The 17,813-nt window shown below is 38.3% G+C and overlaps 4 protein-coding genes across 4 annotated transcripts; 3 read left to right on the top strand and 1 right to left on the bottom strand.

Annotated features, from left to right (window-relative positions):
* The first annotated feature begins 759 nt into the window (after positions 1-759).
* Positions 760-4,535, top strand: LOC117637558 (serine carboxypeptidase-like 20). Its single transcript, XM_034372467.1, has 14 exons — positions 760-1,126; positions 1,215-1,360; positions 1,672-1,745; positions 1,883-2,005; positions 2,115-2,217; positions 2,316-2,353; positions 2,429-2,530; positions 2,626-2,706; positions 2,787-3,032; positions 3,305-3,370; positions 3,478-3,599; positions 3,829-3,942; positions 4,112-4,157; positions 4,292-4,535. The coding sequence occupies exons 1-14, from the start codon at positions 960-962 to the stop codon at positions 4,373-4,375; spliced, it is 1,512 nt and encodes a 503-aa protein (XP_034228358.1). The 5' UTR covers positions 760-959; the 3' UTR covers positions 4,376-4,535.
* Positions 4,536-6,476: 1,941 nt separating this feature from the next.
* LOC117637396 (CDT1-like protein b) lies at positions 6,477-10,016 on the top strand. Its single transcript, XM_034372275.1, has 7 exons — positions 6,477-6,852; positions 6,938-7,057; positions 7,167-7,401; positions 7,860-8,765; positions 9,247-9,448; positions 9,537-9,633; positions 9,753-10,016. Exons 1-7 carry the CDS (start codon positions 6,572-6,574, stop codon positions 9,808-9,810), a joined length of 1,899 nt encoding a protein of 632 aa, XP_034228166.1. The 5' UTR covers positions 6,477-6,571; the 3' UTR covers positions 9,811-10,016.
* Positions 10,017-10,338: 322 nt separating this feature from the next.
* On the bottom strand, positions 10,339-13,519 carry LOC117637468 (dnaJ homolog subfamily C member 2-like). Its single transcript, XM_034372361.1, has 2 exons — positions 13,314-13,519; positions 10,339-12,828 (listed from the first exon to the last, which is right to left on the bottom strand). The coding sequence occupies exon 2, from the start codon at positions 12,709-12,711 to the stop codon at positions 10,759-10,761; it is 1,953 nt and encodes a 650-aa protein (XP_034228252.1). The 5' UTR covers positions 12,712-12,828; positions 13,314-13,519; the 3' UTR covers positions 10,339-10,758.
* An 821-nt stretch (positions 13,520-14,340) lies between these two features.
* LOC117637243 (poly(A)-specific ribonuclease PARN-like) lies at positions 14,341-17,489 on the top strand. The gene is made up of 8 exons (XM_034372083.1): positions 14,341-14,699; positions 14,796-14,926; positions 15,172-15,354; positions 15,456-15,568; positions 15,677-15,793; positions 15,871-15,985; positions 16,087-16,302; positions 16,633-17,489. The coding sequence occupies exons 1-8, from the start codon at positions 14,377-14,379 to the stop codon at positions 17,277-17,279; spliced, it is 1,845 nt and encodes a 614-aa protein (XP_034227974.1). The 5' UTR covers positions 14,341-14,376; the 3' UTR covers positions 17,280-17,489.
* The last annotated feature ends 324 nt before the right edge of the window (positions 17,490-17,813 follow it).

Below are 17,813 nucleotides of genomic sequence, written 5' to 3'. Positions count from 1 at the left end.
TTATCAAATTTAAGGATGCAAGGACAAAACCAACCTCAGAATCCTCACACGCAAAATACTTTAAAACCTAACCCCACACAAAAACAGTTTCCTTTCATGGAAGGTGCGTATATTTTAAAACTTATACGGCCTACCATGCATGATTGTTGTTATGGAATAGCCTATTCAACTAAAATAAAAATTACGCAGAGTAGATATGGATTTAGTCAAGTTGGATAGAGCGGATGTGTTCTATAGTTTACACTCGAATTCAAATCTTCCTTCATGTAATTTATATTAAATTAAAGTAAAATATCACTTTTAAAAATAAAATTAAAAGGCTATAGAATAACTAATGAATTATATGAGAAAAAAATTTGCAGTTAATTTGAGAGGAGTTACTAAAAATTAAAGCTTTAAATATTTATCTTCTAACATAACAGTTTTGATTAATGGTTAATTAAAGCTTGAAAGTCATAGTCCAAATCTAACGTCATCACACATTTCTTGTGCCAATTCCTCAATTTTTTCTCTCTCTTTCTCACTCACTGGGTCACACCCATGTACACTCCACTCCACCCATACCACTGATGCGCCAATATGAAGTGGGACCTAACGCAAGAATTATGGGGCACCTTTTCTCCTTCAATTGCATCAACATCTGACTGACTACCAGTCAAAACGTGTTATGCACTGATAGGTCCTCAGAAGATGACTGGCTTGTTGCCTTCCACAGAGCACCAATTTTCCCACTATGGCACATAATAATAGTAGCCTGTATTTTTTCTCAAGTTGAGAGCTCACTTTTGTTATCTTCCTCTTTTTAGCTCTCTCGTGGCTTGTAAGCAACAACAACAACAATAGCAAGTTGCTGCAGCCTAATTCATTATAAATTCTCTTTCACAGTGTTTGATTGATATGACATCCTTCTTGCTTTTCTAATTGCCAACAAATTTTATCAAAAGTCATAGGTAGAGGCCATGGATAGGACTAGTTCTAGTCTTGACTCCCACAGAGTATTATATTTGTTGCCTTCATTAATTTATGTGTTCTTGAGCTTTTTGCCAGCGCAATCAGCTCCTCAGTCCGCTCTCATTACCCAGATTCCTGGCTTCAGCGGCACTCTTCCTTCAAAACACTATTCTGGGTAAGCAAGACTGTTCTCAAACTATAAGTACATATGGATTTCTGGGATGCATGGTTGTTGATTTCTTTATGGGTTTGATTGTATGAAGGTATGTGACAATTGACCAAAGTCATGGGAGGAACCTGTTTTACTATTTCATTGAATCCGAAAGGAAGCCGTCGGAGGATCCAGTGGTTCTGTGGCTGAATGGTGGACCTGGATGCTCCAGCTTTGATGGCTTTGTCTACGAGCATGGTATTGTTTCGTAGTTCATTTGAATTGAATCACTCAATTTAATTAATGAAGGCCATGACATTTTTAATCACACCATTCAATGTACATACTGTCTTCAAGTATCTGACTCTGCTGGGATCTGGGTTTGAAAGTAAAGGTGCTTACTTTCAAATGGGCAAAACTTATTGGTTGCTGAATCTAGGAAGATGAGACTAGTTAAAGTAGTTTGTGCGTTTCAACTTACTGGATAGGGCTTAATTCTCATAAAGTTTAACACTTTCTGTAATTTTATTATTAATCTATAAAATATTGGTTCCATCCATATTTTTCAGGGCCATTCAATTTTGAAGCCAAGACCAAGGGAAGTCTGCCCCAACTGCACCTTAATCCATACAGCTGGTCAAAGGTTAGAACTTTGAGAATCTCAAGGAAAATACTAACTACACTAATATTCTGCAGATGTAATTGTGAATCTGATGAAAATTGTTTCTTTTTCTAGCACATGTGAAATCAAATTACTCATAATTATGCTTCTCATCTTAGGTTTCCAACATTATATATTTGGATTCTCCTGCTGGCGTTGGTTTTTCTTACTCAGAAAACAAAACTGACTATTATACTGGTGATCTAAAGACTGCCTCTGATAGCCATACGTTTCTTCTAAAGGTGAGAAAGGAAAAAACTTGAAAAGGTTCCCATACTTGTTGAAGTGATGCTTATTTGTCTCCCAAAATACTACTATTAATGCATCTGCAATTTGTTGTTCTGCAACCAGTGGTTTGAACTTTACCCGGACTACCTCTCCAACCCATTCTTCATTTCTGGTGAGTCATATGCTGGAGTCTACGTGCCAACACTTTCTTCTGAAGTGGTGAAAGGTAAATCATCCTCTAATAGTAATGTTAGAAGGTACTTCGGTACTTCAAATTCTTGAACTGCAAGTGTTGAAACTAAAAGCTAAGGTGGAGCTCTGCAGGAATCGATGCCGGTGTAAAGCCCATTCTCAACTTCAAGGTATTTATCTGCAGGCAGTCCTTTTGTGAATTTCAAATATCTGTGGCTCCAGTCTCAAATTACTGCATAATACAGGGTTATCTGGTGGGAAATGGAGTTACGGATGATAAATTCGATGGTAATGCTCTTGTTCCATTTGCACATGGAATGGGACTGATATCAGATGATCTATATGAGGTTTGTATAGAATGTCCAATTTGATTTGTAATGCTAATTTCATCCCCCTGCTCCCACTATCATATTAATTTTGGTAATGCATCTTTGTGCTCCAGGACGTTAACAAGGAGTGTGGAGGAAACTACATTTACCCAGTCAATGATGCTTGTGGGAGCAAGCTTGAGAAAGTTGACAAGGTAATATAAATATTGATAATTTGCCTATAATATGGAATGTTATGTTTTTGTTCTGACTTTAAGACTGTTACTAATCCCAGAACATAGAAGAATTGAACATATATGACATTCTAGAACCATGCTATCACGGCACAGATTCAATGAAGATTAAGACAACTACAAACAGTAGAGTGCCATCTAGCTTTCGACGGTTGGGTGAGACTGAAAGGCCTCTTGCTGTGAGAAAAAGGATGTTTGGTCGTGCCTGGCCTCTTAGAGCTCCCGTGAGAGATGGAATTGTTCCAACTTGGCCAGAACTTATGAATAGCGAAGACGTTCCATGTACTGTAAGTTGCTAACATTGTTATCACTTTGATATTTTGATCCCTTTTCCCATTTCAGCCATTGATTTCTCAAGTTGATAGTAATAAGTGTACTTCCCTGGAAAGGGCTAAATGAACGGTTCTTCAACTTCAATACTAGAATACTGTCCTCTGTTCATATTTATTTATAGAATGTATCCCTTTGGTCCTGATTGCCATGAATTGATCCTTGACGTGGCTTCATTGGAATTGTCTTAAATGTCAAGATGCCCTTAGATTTGATATATCTCCTGCAGGATGATGAGGTTGCTACTTCATGGTTGAACAATGAAACAGTTAGAAAGGCAATCCATGCAGCAGGGGTAAGGTTTCTCAGAATTAATATTTTAAACCAGAATCAGAAATTTGTAAATGTCTAGTCCTAGTGGTTCCTAAAGCATCAAATTTTTTGAAACTTTTTGCACTATAGGAAAGCTTGGTACCTAGTTGGGAATTGTGTACTGGCGGAATCAGATTTACTCATGATGCTGGGAGTATGATCAAGTACCACAAGAACCTCACTGCAAAGGGTTATCGGGCACTTATATATAGGTAAATCTCCAAGGAAAATGCCACATTTTTTTTTTTTACCTTTGCTACAATGTTCCATTGGATTGCACAAAAAGGGTGAAGGTAAATGAAAAATGAAAACCCTTTTTCCTAAGTTCCCCAACTATGTTGCAATGGAAAACTTACATGCTTTCACTTGGTTATTTCAGATTCTGATTTGCAATCTGTTATCACTGATATGCATTTATATTCAATTTTCATTTTCTGGCAGTGGTGATCATGATATGTGTGTACCTTTCACTGGGAGTGAAGCATGGACTAGATCACTTGGTTATAAGGTTGTGGATGAATGGAGGCCATGGACTTCCAATGGACAAGTTGCTGGGTACTTACTATTACATATTTTCCTTCATCAAACCCACAATAGAAATAGATGATTTTCTTTTGCTTCAACACAATCTCAAAAAGAAAGAAAAAAGAACTCATTTCCTGGAAGACCATTTTCATTGGGTACTTGGTAGTGAACTTGAATAAACCTATGTTAATGGTTGCAGGTATACACAAGGGTACGAAAACAACCTTACCTTCCTAACCGTAAAGGTCAGTACATGAAAACTTTCTTAGTCTACTCAGGCTGTAAGCCTGTACTGAAACTGCATCTAGCGTCATTCATTTTTGCTTTTGAGCAGTTTCATTGTTGATTCTCATACTTCCATTTGATTGTATTGGTGCAGGGATCAGGACATACCGTTCCAGAATACAAACCGCGGGAGGCGTTTGATTTATTTAGCCGGTTTTTGGCTGGACAACCACTATAAGAGAGAGAGCAGTGCTGCTATTTATTGCCTTTGCTGCACAAGCTTATAGTGAATAAACAATATGATCAAATGAACTGTGTTGTAGTTGTCTATTAAATCAAACCAGTCTTCTGATTGTTACTTCTATATGAAACATTAAATTAAAATTTCAGATAGACAATCCTCCATGGTCACATAGATGAGACAAATTAACAAGCTTGAGTTAAAGGAACATCCTTTTTTATTTGAATGAATCCTAGCATTTTAACTTGGAGATTATTGGTTGCAAGTAAACTGCTTAATTAAAATTAAACTGTGGCTAGTTGCTGCATATAAATCAAAACAGGCTTAAAAGTATTCTCTCAGGCCTAAAAACTGGGTGGTTTCTAAATAGCCAATGAAGCATATCAATTCAAAGAATAACTCAATGAAGCCAATCTAGGTGGTGCCAATGAGATCTACTCGAATGAAAAATGGCATTGATTTACTGATTAGTGGTCTCAGATTCAAATTGTCATCTATATATATAAAGCAAAAGGCAGAGAATGGTGAAACATTCAAAATACCAGAAAATGCCCTTGGTTAATGCAAACATTACAAATTGAAATTATTAATTAAATGAGGATAATATGGTAAATTCAAAAATTTTTGTATTAAAATTTTTTTTTTTTAAAAAAAGAAAATTCAGATAATGGATCCTATTTTTATGGAACACAACTATCCATTATCTTTTTTAATTCTAAAATAAATTTAATTTTTTTTAAAAAAAGCCTCTTGCAGGCGCGGAAGCGCGTGCAGAGAGGCTAGTGGCACCTTAGCAATGTCTTTGTGAAAAAACCCCATCTCCTTTCCTAACTTCATTTTTTTTTTTTTTAAAGTAGTTAATTTCAATTTAGTACCCTCAACTCTTATCTTTTAAGGCATGTTTGCTTTTGCATTCTCAATTTTAATGATTACATACCTAAGCTTTTCAATTTTTTAAAATACGATTCCGGTGTTAATTTTAACATTAGAACTTCCGTTAGTTACTGATGTGGCATGTGTGGAACCCAACTTTTAAAACTTTTTTTTAAAAATCAAAACACCTTTTTAAACTTAAATTATTAATAAAACATTAAAAAACTAATTAAAAATAAAAAAAAGAAAACCCCATCATCTCCAAGCAACCACCCCTTCTTCCCAAACCCTAGCCCCACCCCACAGCCTCAGCCACAGCCACACCACCGAAGCAGCCACCCAGTTCTCTCTCTCTCTACCGAAGAAATTGGAACTAGAAGCTTGTTCTTCAACTTCACTAACCAAAATTGACAAATCCTCCATTTATGACAACTCCATCAAAACCACACAAAACCATCATATTTCCGAACACACAGCCACCATTGAAACAATCACCAAAACAAAAAAAGGTAAAAACAAAACAACCAAATTTCAGCCAACAGCCAATCAAAATCACACCACCACACCCCAAAACTTCCAAACTTTATCAAACTAGATCCAAATCCAGATCAAGAAATTCCCACAGGGTAATGAGGGTTCGTAAAGGAGGTAACGATAATGAAAGAAGCACCCTCTTACTGTGGTGGTTTGCTGCGAGTAAAGAAGAAGAAAAGAAAACGAGATGGAAGAAGCACCCTCTTCATGTTTATACTCGGTTTTTCCCTTATTTAGTATAGCCGAGCGTATACTCGGTTTTTTATTTTTTAGATTAGTATAGCCGACCGGCTATACTCGGCTTTTTAAAATTTTTCTTAAAAAAAGTATAGCCGCGCGGCTATACTTGGGTTTTTACTTTTTAAAAATAGTAGCCGCGCGGCTATACTTATTCTGACACGTGGCCACCTTTTCGCTAGGCGGTTCTTTTTTTCCTAAAAATAATGCAGCCGCCCGACTATACCCGATTTTATTAATATTTCTTAAAAAATAGTATAGCCGCGCGCCTAAATAATGTCTTGTTTTGGAATGTGAGATATTTTCGACAAAAATAGTAGCTGCCAATGAACAATAAGTGATCCAACGGATCTATTTCGCGGGAAGCAACGGGCATCTTTTCCCGCCATGGAAACCCTGATTATAATAAATACCATAAACCCCCAATTGGCTAACGCTTTTCTCTCTCTCTCTCTCTCTCTCTCTCTCTACTGAGACTGTGGTCTTCAAAATTCACAATTTCATCGACTCCAAATCCCAAATCTCTCTCTGTCTCTCTCTTATTCTGCAATGAGTTCCTCAGAGACCCAAAAGACCCCTAAACGCAATCTCTCTCTTACCTTCAAATCGGAAAAACCCCATATAAAGCCAAAGCTCCGAGTCGTAGACGACGACTCACTGAGTACCAAAACCCCAGAGAAGCCCCAACACTTCCGTCATAAAAGCCTCCGCGAGTCGACCCAGAAGCAACCAACGGTCCAGATCGACTTTGCTAGACGAAAGATCGAATCTTGGCCCGACGAAAACCCAAATAAGACCCATGTTGGTGCCTCCGAGAAGATACCAGAAAAGTAAGGCTTCGTAAATTTCATTTGTTTGTATTGAATTTTTAGGTGGATTTTAGTGTATTAATTTGTGTGGGTTTTTCTTTGGCAGGTATGAGATATTGGGTGAATTTTTTGATTGCTTGGATGCTTCGATTCGGTTGTTGCGGTTGAGGGGTTTGATGACGAGTTTTTCCAATATTTGCCCAAAAATCAAGTGTTTGACAGATAGGTACTATTTTTTTATTTTTAAAAAAGGGTCTTTTTAATTTGTTGTTTGGTTGCTGAAGAAATAAATTAGACTATAGAAAGTGATTGATTTTTGTTTATATGGGTTTTAGGAGGTTTACATATAGTCACTTGGCTCAGCTGAAGTTTATTTTTCCTGAGGCAATTGAGATAAAGAAGGTGCTTGTTAAGAATGAGAAAACCAATTGTTTGAAGCCAGATCTTCATGTTACCTTGAATGTTGATGCGGTAGAGAATGATGAGTTGAAATCTGAAGGTGGTGGGCATATGCATTTGAGGAGGGCCTTTCGCGAGCGGCTTGCAGATATTTCAAAGTTCCATCCTGAGGTATACCCTTTCTACATTGGATGTAAAGGGCAATCTGTGAAATTATCTTGTATTTGACTGGGAAATCTATGAGTCACACCTGACTTTAACCAAAAATATTAGAAATTATTTAGTGTAGTGGCATAAGCTTGAGTGCATTCTTTGTTATCTTCTTTCTAATAGACAGTAAATGACACTAGGATTTAGAATGATTAGTGTGTTAACTCTTGTAACAGAGGAATTCAACAAATATGGTTTTGTAGGGTTATTCTTGGTCTAGGATATCTGTAACTCAATTTTTTTTCCCAACAGATGCTAATTAAATTAAGTAGGCTAGGCTTAAGGCAACTTGTCCAGTTGTCCTAGCTGGGAAGTAAGTTACTTAGCTCTTCAAGCTGTTCTTTTATGGATTTAACATTGTTTTTCTTGAACTTCTTTCTGAATAGCATGTGACCTAACAATGATTAATATTCTGTCAGGGTTATGAAATTCCAAAAGAAACTCTGCCCCAGCCATTCAATTGCGCAAAGCAAGATATCCATCCAGATACTATTAAGTTTCCCTTGTCACTATCTCCTGAGGTGTTGACTGATTTACACACGGTTGAAAAACCAGAAGCATCAACAACCCACCTTCAAGGTGATGAAATTCCAGATGAAACACATCAAATGCCATCTAATCAGTCAAAGGAAGGTGTGAATTCCAACATAAGTGGAACTCCTGGCCCATTATTACCCATTGAGACATCATTTGAAGCACCAATAGAGCAGCAACCAGCAATGACAGCTCATTTGTCTCGATCTTTTCGACGGCACTTTTCTAAGCCATCCTTCCAAGCTCGAAATGTTTCAGTTCCAGAGTCCAATCTCAGTATAGTTTACTCAGTTGAGGAAGCTAGTACTGCTGCTTCATCGTATGGCAAAGTGCTTGCTACACCAACCGAAGAGATAGGGCCCATAGAAAATGATAACGGTTTATCCACAAAAAGTACTAGCATTCAGTCTACTCCAGCTAGTACTGCTGCTTCATCATATGGCCAAGTGCCCGCTACTCCAACCAAAGAGATAGGCCTCATAGAAAATGATAATGGTTTGCCCACAAAAAGTGCTTGCATTCAGTCTACTCCAGCAAAGCTTGCTTCAACTCCAGCCAGGTTGATGACTGTTACACCTGCATTGCACCCGCCAAAGCGCTGTTATATGAGCCCAGATGATAATTCTACTAGCTCACCAGAAAAGTTGGTTAGGCGACCACCACGCTCCAGGTCATTGAAATTTGACACTCCTGTGAAGAATAAAAAGGTCGAGGATGAAGCACTTGATATGGACGGTGCATCATTTGATAATTGCTTTTCTGATATTCTTCCAGAGGATCTTTTGCAATCGGTATGTCATGTCTTTTGTCTATATTTCTATGAAAGCTGTTGGAGCTTACTAACTCCATCCTACTTTAATCCACCTGCATGACCCTATGAAAGCTGTCAGACAAAAAAATTATGGCATCATATGCTGGGAAAAATATGCCCATGGCCAGAAAGCTTGCTTAAACTGGCCTCGGCTTAAATTATGTAGTGTAAATTACTATTTCTGCATCAAGCCCACAATGTGGTTTTGTGAAAGTATGGTACATGAAATATAGTGTAAATCTCGTTCTGTGTCTTAGTTTGGATAACCGTATGATCTGTTCAACAATGTATTTGGTTGAGCTCTATTAGTCATGTAAGTTTATGGAATCATGTTAAATTATAGTTGAAAATCAACCTCAGTATCAATGTTTAAGGCTTGCTTATTCCATATGTCTTTACATCTACTTGATTTTAAACATAAGGACTTCATTTCTGATGAGTATCCATTTTATCTTTTGCAGCTTGAAGATGAGGAGAGGAAGGAAATAGAGGATCAAAATCCTGACGTCTCACAAGCAAAGAGGCAGCGACAGATGATTTCCAGCCTGCCTAAGCTCTTCAACACGATTCATCTCCTATTTCAGTCAATGAACTCTTCTGCTATCACAAAAGAGGAGCTTGTACACAAAATAATTTGGATAAACTGTGATTTTGTTGACAGAAGTAAGCCATTGTATAAAAGTAACTAATTTCATATTACGATTTGCGTAAGGTCCTGGTGAACCTAACCCTTTTATTGTTCTTTTTACAGAGGAAGTTGAAGAGCAGCTTACCTTGTTGCTAAAGCTGGTTCCAGAATGGATTTCTGAAAAGAAGTTAGCACCTGGAGGAGATTTGCTTTTGATCTAGTGAGTTTTATCTGCAGTGCAAAACAGAATTCTGTGTTTTGGAGGCGTATATTGCCTTCTATTAAATAGATAGAAACTCAATCAAATTGTTTGATGTCATCTCATCTCTCTTCTTGCAGCATTAATAAAATGTCAAATCCGGATTCAATACGTGCGCGGCTTGAGGAAGCAATATAAGCTGGACAACGCTAGGTTTTCTGAAGTTATTTACTGTAAAAAGCAGATTTAGGCCCTATTTCATTAGCCATCTTGGAAATTTTTTAATTAATCAGTTGTTCATGTAAAGCACGTCTGCGTGGCCTAATCTATTAGTAGTATGAAGGCTTTGTCAAGAATGTTATTTAACAAGAAGATTATGGAAATATCTATTCCTATTCTTTACAGTTTTTGGTGTTCTTTCAGCAGCATAAAAAACGCTTGACCACATTTGCATGAACCTCAAAACATTATATCTGACTCGCCGACCTTAAAATAAAAATACCCAAGAGATATATAAACAAATACCAAAAGACTTGATAATTGCTCTATTCTATTCTTGCGTTTAAAAAGTACGATGCATAATCTTCAACCATCGATTGTATCTCTTTTTCCTTGTCTTCGGCTGTAGATTCCATAAGACCAACTAACCAAATAGAGACCCATGATGATAATTGAAGGAAATTTTCATAAGGAGAATCCTCCTACCAACAACATGAGACAATTAACAAGCTTGAAATGAAGTAAATATATAAATTTGGTTATCAGTAGAATCAAATTGTGTCTAGTAATGAAATTTAACCGATTGCTACAGCAAAACATAAACTATTCTCAACCTTAATCATTATCTCTTCCTATTTTCATGCAGCTGCTGACCGTTCACAGATCTCTCATTGCAGTGAACCCCCGATACTGTGAAATAAAACATGGCCTGAAAAAACAATACAAAATATAATCCCTCTTCCAAAATAGCTAAAGATCTGTATTGGCTCTACACCAAAATCAATATGGCAGAGACCGGAGCAGCAACTGCTCTCAATCTAAACCTAAAATAGCTTGCACAATCTCCGCCTAGAAAGAATTAAAAATATAAGAGATGCCCAGAAATATTTTCTCAACACCTGCAACAATTGAGAAAATCCCAGCAAATTAAGCAGAACTCTTCTTGTTTCTAAAGCTTTCCTTCAGCAAAGTAAATTTTTTCTTGCATTGATTCAGAGTCTTCCCAGGAACAGCAGCAGCAACTCGCTCCCAACGCTGACTGGCTTCCTTTGGAAAGGTTTTCAGGGCCTGAACCAGTGCTCTTTCTTGTACAGCAGACCATACATCCTGCTCTGAACCTGACGATACTCCATTTTCAGCAATTGGATCGTTAGGATTTTGGTCTTTTGTGCTTCCGCTTGACGACTCTCCTGATTTATCTACCTTTTCAGCAGGGGTTTCAGTGCCCTGAGGAGGAGTCAATACCCCTTCTACTTCAATTCTCGTTGTAAGTGGAGAAGCAATAGATGGTGTGGGCTTCCTCTTTTCCAGAAAAGAATCAAAAGCTTTGCTAGAATCAGGTTTCTGGAGGAGGACTGTTTTGGTTGCCTTCAGAATTTCTTCCACAGATCTTCCAGTACCAATGTAATCTGAAACAACCTCCCACCTCCGAGAGGTTCCTTTTGGAAACTTTAGCATTCCTTTTCTCAAAAGCTCAATTTCTTCTCTGCTCCAAGGTTTCTCCTTCTTCTCATAGCTGCCTAACAGCACAGTACCATTAGTCTCCACGGAACCATTCTGTTGTAGAGTTTTCTTCTCATCTTCTTTCTTACCCTCCAAATCATTTTTATATCCACATGCATCTCTAAGAACTTCTGCTCGCTCCAGCCCCTCTTTGCCCTCCATCCTCTCACATATATTCCTAAGCTGCTCAATATCAAGAGACATACAGAGACTTTCCACATCATCCTCGGCAAGACTGAGTAAACGGTTCGAAATAACAGGCCCTGAAAGTGTTCGAAGTCGACTCCGCTCTTTGCGCAGGAGTTTCTTCTCTTTCTCTTTCAACTTCTTCTGCTGCAAAGCTATTTCTGCAGCTCGTTTCTCCTCCTCCTCCTTCCGTCGCTTCTCCTCTTCTACAGCCCTGGCTGCTTCCTCCTCCTGTAATTTCTTGGCAAGATACTTGGCCTCCTTTTTCCTTTGCTTCTCAGCTTTCTCTGCTTCCTTTCTCCTCACAATTCTTGGGTCTCTTTTATACGCATTGTCAACAAGAGTACGTATTCTAGCATACTCCTCCTTCCTAGCCTTTTCTGAAAGCTTTGCATTCTGCCTCTCCATCCACCTCTTATGGTCACGAGACTCAGCTTGCTCAAGATCAAACTCATCGGTATGTGGGAACTCTCTCCAGCTCTTGAAGGTGTACCAAAAGTCATAAAAACTATCTACTTCCTTCAGTGGAGTATTCTCATCACCTAAAAATGGGATTGGCTGGTTAACCGACCACCGCCCATTCCTCATAAAAGCAGGACCAAACACCTTGAAGAAGTCCTGTGGGGCACAATCAGTGGGGATTTCATCATCAAACTCATCAGTGGAGTCATATATTCTTCTCTTCACAGGATCAATTAAAGCCTCGTACGCTTCTTGGATGGACTTAAAGTGGCTCTCAATCTCGTCCTTCTTTGTTTGTTTAGCAGCTTCAGTTTCCTCATTAAGAAGAAGGGCAGCCTGTTTGTCAGGATGGTATTTCAAGGCAGTCTCGCGATAGCTTTTTCTTATCTGTTCCTCAGTGGCAAGGTATCTTAAATGACTCAAACCTAACAACGCATAGTGATCTTGTTGTTTGCCTTCAACACCAGATTTTTTTTTACCTTTGCTGCTGTACGAATCAAATGATGGTATAGAAGTCGGCTCCTTATCATTAACCACCTTCTGAACATCAGCATCTTTTTCCTCCTCCACACAACCAAGAAGTTTAAGTGCCACAGCATGGAAAGAATGCCCAGCTGGTTCAAGCTTCAAAGCCTTGACAGGAAGGCAGTTTGAAGAAACATAGACCGGTTGTCCATCAACCAACTCTTGCGAGTACGAAATAAGGCGAAACTTGGATGGGACATTCATGACGTTTACAAGAAATCAACAGTGCCAAGAACTGTATAAATTGACAAATTTTGTACTCAAGAAAAAGCTTCACTGCACTTCAGAAACCAGTTAATATGACACCTCACAATCTCCACACTGCAATAACAAGCAAAGCAAACTTCAATCAGAACATCTACAACACCAAATGATGCAACATAAATATGATACACAAACTATTGAACATGTATAGAATATCATAATCGTGGTACCGGTCCAAACAGAGAAACCAACCCTTCTTCAACATACAGACGTACAGGCATTTTCTAGACGCAACTCAATAAATTTAACTAGAAAACATACATCATACTGTTTGTTCCATGAATTACATACCAGTACCATATACCACCATATAATTATACCATGTTTTCCAATAAAGATTATTACTTTATTAACCAAGAAAATCAACAAATAAAAAAAACTTTTTGGGTTATTTCATATTTGATGGTACCGAAACATAGCTACTTGACCTCTCCAAAAGACTCTACAGATTCCATGCAACCAAGAAATGACCAACACAACAAGACGATTCAACAGAAATTGACAAGAAACAAAATAAAGGTCGACGAAGAACAAACCCTAACCTTGAGCTGATAAAATGAAGGCGATGAGGGCTTGCAATGGAGCTTTTGGCGGAGAAGCTCGAGTCTTGTACGACGATCGAAGCTCTACCGGACTTTGCTGGAAACGCAGTCGCTCGTTCGGTCTGGTTTTAGTGGTTTTACATATATAAAGCTCGGATGCCCTAATCGATTACAATTGGGGGATGTTCACGATCTGCATCGAACACGTGTCACGTGCCTTCGTTGATACTATTTATACTATTGGGCCGCCGCCTCATGTATGTCGTTCGTTTTTATGGGCCCAATACTGGTTGTGTTTGGGCTAAAGTGGAAAGCAACGACATGTCGTTAGTAAATGGAGATTCTATAACACTTCTATATATATATTTGGTGCTAAAATATAAACACTTATATATGGTTGCACTTATAGCAATAATGCCCATTAATTATCACCGCTATATTACTTTGTTCTCTAAATTTTAAATTGATTCACATTACCATATTTTTTTTGGGATATAGTTATAGTCGTTAAATTGACAGATTCATCATTCTCTATTAAAGTATAAATTAATTGTAAATTATTGAATTGAGTTCGCACTATTTATGAATTTATCCTTAACTTAGAAGTAAAAGGGCCATAACCAGACCTAAATTTCACATGGTTCCATAATTTGTTTTAATTGTATGTTTTTCCCTATAGTTTATTATGCTATTACTTTTGTTTAAATTGTCTATGAGTTCATTTGTATGCATGTATCCTATTTTAGCTCATTTTCGTTGAAGGGAATGCCCTCACACACATGCTCAAAAAATTAATGCTAATGAGATTAGTAGATGATTTGAACTCAAAGTGGTAACCTAATTGGACGAAAATGATCATAAAATTTCATGGAATTGGCGACCACATGTCGCATTTGGGAAGAGTATTTTTGTCAATAGTATGCAAATGCTACATTAAAAAAAAAGACAAAAAAATCTAAAATCGAAAGGGAGGAAAGCAACGACAAGTCGTAAGCCCGTCGTCTGGTAAAGAAAATTGAAAGACACATTTTTTAACAGGCAGTGTCGAAGACGGAGGCAAACCATGGCGTCTCTGCCTCCACTGATACGGCGACGTTTTCTCAGCACCAGCACCAATGTCCCAAAGAAATGGGCGGTGAAGGAAGTGACAAAGTTGAATTTCAAGGAGTCCCTGGAGGAGTTCAAGGACCACCTCGCCGGCTCGGACTTCGTAGCCGTCTCTCTGCAGAAAACGGGGTCGTTTTCTGCGGCTTGGCACCGTCCCCAACCCTTCGACACCGCCGACACATCGTATTGCAAGGCCAAGTACGCCGCAGAAAGGTTCCAGCTTCTTCAGTTCGCCGCCTGCCCCTTCACTCTCAGAGCCTCCAAGCTCGCTCCTCACCCGTCCGTACACTTATACTATACATATGTGCATAAGTACGTACATATATACATGTAGAGAATGAGATTGGTAATGAGGGTTTGTTGATTTTGATGCAGATACAACTTTGTATTGTTCCCAAGAGATGAATTGAAGCTGGGGATGCCATCTTATAGCTTTTCAGTTCAAACATCACATTTGACTTCCATGGCTCAAGAAGGTTTTGATTTTAATGCCTGCATATATAATGGTAAGCCTGCCCTAATGATTTATCATTTCACTTCCTAATCACCAAGTTTATGATATGTGATAATACCCAAGTCAATATTTTTAGGAAAATGAGAAGAAATATGAAAGTTAAGAACATATGATGTATTGGGGAAAAGTGAGACAAAAAATAAGGACTGATTTTCTTGTTGTCTGCAATTTGAGATCTTGCAAGTCTGTAACTTTTATGAGGTTTTGAGATTTTTTTCTCTTTGTCTTTTGAGACAGGTATATCATACTTGTCCAGAGCACAAGAATCCGCAGCTAAAGTGCGGATAGGGAATCCAAGCCCCAGCACCTATATAATGAACTCTTCTTCGACCCATACCGTTGCTGATACAGTTTTTCTTGAAAGAATTAAATCACGAGTCAAGCATTGGAAGAATGCGTGTAGGAGTTCAAAGAAAGATGGTTAGGACTGAAAATACAATAGATTGTATTTACATCCATTATCTTTCCTTCGATTTTGTTATCTTTTTTGTTAAAAAGTGTATTATTTTTTCATTTTGCAGATGCTCTGCTTAGTTCCTTACGAAAACTTGTCTTGGGGAGTGAACTTTATGGATCAAGGCCATGCATGAATATAGATGTTTGCAGTGAACGTCAAATACAGCTTGCATTGGAGGTTGGTTGATCTGATTTTTCGGATACTTTGGCCGAAGCCCTGTCTTCTGGTGCTGATATGCTTAATCAGAGTTTTGTTTGGTTTAATGTTTGATGTCATTGGTTGCAGATGTTGAGGGAGTTATCTGATGAACTTGTTCCTTTAATAATCCCAGCAAAGGGTGGAGGAACTCAGGCTGTTCGTGTCGTTCTCACAAGTTCTAAGGAGGACAAGGACTCGTTTGAGGTAGAGGAGATTTTCACTTCTTAGTGTTTTGCATCATCAAGCTTAGTATAATCAACATTTGGTTTGAATGTTTACAGAGAGAACTTCAAAACCTTGAAGAGGAACAAAACCAGAGAGTTCGGGGGTTTCGAGAGGTGATCGATTTGATTTCTGCTTCACAGAAACCTGTTGTCTCCCACAATTCCCTTAATGGTGTTTCTCTATTTAATAAATATCTATGAGCTTTAATACCCCTGACTTGGCCTCTGTTCTTTCTTAGTTTCTCAACTTATAATTTAAATTTTTTTATGCAGATTTCACATTTATTCATTCAAAGTTTCTCTCCCCCCTGCCGACTAATGTAGACGAGTTCATGGACTCCTTGCACTTGGTTTTCCCTCACTTACTTGATGTCAACCATATGATGAAGAATATTGGCCCTCTAAGGAAGGTGACCAATATACATGCAGCTATTTCCTACCTGAATAATCATTACTTTGCACCCATTGATATGGAAAACTTGCCCCAAGGTAGTCATTTCTCCTAGTTTTCATGTAACGCACAGACACTCTAGAGAAAGTACAGTAATGCTACATGTTTGTTGCTCTTGTGGGTTTTACCTCTGGGTGTTCTTGCGGCGGGTTTGATATGGGAGGGGGGAAAACAAAAAAACAAAAACAAAAACAATAGAACAAAAGAACAAAACAAACAAACAAAACAAACTTTGGCAGATTGCTTGACTAGTTTTCAATAAAATAACCTCATTTTTGTGAGATTTCTCTTCATCATGCCATGATCTTTTACTTCAGAGCAAGCCTAACTTTTATTATGTATACAATGTTTGGGGTTGTCCATTACAGAAAATGAAGAAGGCACAGTTCATAGGCATAATGTGGTGAAGATGTGTTATCTGTTTGCAAAGCTCTGCTCCATTCTGAAAATTCCAGACAATGCTATGACATCTAACAATGCACTGTTGGCTCCAGCCCCTGAAGAGTATACAAACATATCCAATCCGTACCCTGACAGCCCCCAAGAATCAATCAATGATGATATCAGAATCTGGACAAAGAATATGAAAAAAGTCAGCTGCAATCATTTGGTATTCTTATGGGGATTTAGAAGTGGCATGACTGCGGGGATGCTCAAGAGCTTGTTGCACAAGTCACATGACGTTTTCTCAGAAGAATTTGATGTTCGGTTAGTGGACAAGAGCTGTGCTATTGTTGTTTTCTGGCGACCTGTTTTATCCGAAACTTTCCTGGATTTTGTGAGTAGTGAAGAGATTTGTGGATCTTTAAGGGAGATGGTTTCGGAGGGCCTAAGAGCATCGAGCTATGAGGCTTACAAGAGAGTCTGCAGGTTGGGCTTATGGGAAGCAAATTTAGCAGAGTCCTTAGACAGAGCCTTAGAAGACCCAGACTGCCTTGTGGAAGCTAATTTAGCAGCAAACTGCAAAGAAATCTATTGGTCTAGCGACTCAACGATTAATTTTGACAACTTGTAATAATATTGTAAAAGTCCATGTCTTAGAAATGAGATCAGTTTTGCTCTAACTCATCGGTGTACGGCAGAGAATTGTTGCTTACCATCCCAAAATAGAGACTTTATGGCGTTGCCCTCTATATTTTGAGGGTAATCTCACGTTTTGGCAAAGACGCTTGTATTTTTTGGTTAATTTTTGTATGGTAGAATGAAAAAGAGACAGGATTATGTACTCTTAAACCAAAAAAAGGCTTATGATGCATAACCATCCAACCATACATATTACTACAAAGTTCTAATTGGTAAACTCTCTTCAATTGCGTTACGGATGTATTTCTTCTTCTCGCTTTTTTATTTTATTCAAGAGGGATTTGAACTTGAGTGCAAGTGGAGCGGACTCATTATTTACGTACGTATGCTTTCTACATGTTCCTTAGAGCATCTCCAGGGGGAAGGGGCAAAGTATGTTTGCCTCGGTTGAGGAGTGAGGCCATTTTATCTCGTTTCCAACTTCATGCGTTACCCCTTTGAGTTGCTCTAGGCCTCTAAAAACAAA

The sequence above is a fragment of the Prunus dulcis genome, chromosome 8, assembly GCF_902201215.1.
Source record: "Prunus dulcis chromosome 8, ALMONDv2, whole genome shotgun sequence".
Taxonomy (NCBI): Eukaryota; Viridiplantae; Streptophyta; class Magnoliopsida; order Rosales; family Rosaceae; genus Prunus; species Prunus dulcis.
The sequence above is the reverse complement of the archived record's forward strand: the minus strand, read 5'-3'. Positions and strand labels throughout refer to the sequence as shown.

What these genes read in the sequence shown, in the direction of transcription:
- LOC117637243 (XM_034372083.1), top strand. Translation starts at nt 14,377, where the DNA reads ATGGCGTCTCTGCCTCCACTGATACGGCGACGTTTTCTCAGCACCAGC. An exon ending in TAGGAGTTCAAAGAAAGATG is followed by an intron (nt 15,355 to 15,455) that starts GTTAGGACTGAA and finishes TTCATTTTGCAG; the next exon opens with ATGCTCTGCTTAGTTCCTTA. An exon ending in CTCCCACAATTCCCTTAATG is followed by an intron (nt 15,986 to 16,086) that starts GTGTTTCTCTAT and finishes TTTTTTATGCAG; the next exon opens with ATTTCACATTTATTCATTCA.
- LOC117637558 (XM_034372467.1), top strand. Translation starts at nt 960, where the DNA reads ATGGATAGGACTAGTTCTAGTCTTGACTCCCACAGAGTATTATATTTG. An exon ending in TGGCTTTGTCTACGAGCATG is followed by an intron (nt 1,361 to 1,671) that starts GTATTGTTTCGT and finishes CATATTTTTCAG; the next exon opens with GGCCATTCAATTTTGAAGCC. An exon ending in GCGAAGACGTTCCATGTACT is followed by an intron (nt 3,033 to 3,304) that starts GTAAGTTGCTAA and finishes TATCTCCTGCAG; the next exon opens with GATGATGAGGTTGCTACTTC.
- LOC117637396 (XM_034372275.1), top strand. Translation starts at nt 6,572, where the DNA reads ATGAGTTCCTCAGAGACCCAAAAGACCCCTAAACGCAATCTCTCTCTT. An exon ending in ATCAAGTGTTTGACAGATAG is followed by an intron (nt 7,058 to 7,166) that starts GTACTATTTTTT and finishes TATGGGTTTTAG; the next exon opens with GAGGTTTACATATAGTCACT. An exon ending in CAGAGGATCTTTTGCAATCG is followed by an intron (nt 8,766 to 9,246) that starts GTATGTCATGTC and finishes TATCTTTTGCAG; the next exon opens with CTTGAAGATGAGGAGAGGAA.
- LOC117637468 (XM_034372361.1), bottom strand. Translation starts at nt 12,711, where the DNA reads ATGAATGTCCCATCCAAGTTTCGCCTTATTTCGTACTCGCAAGAGTTG.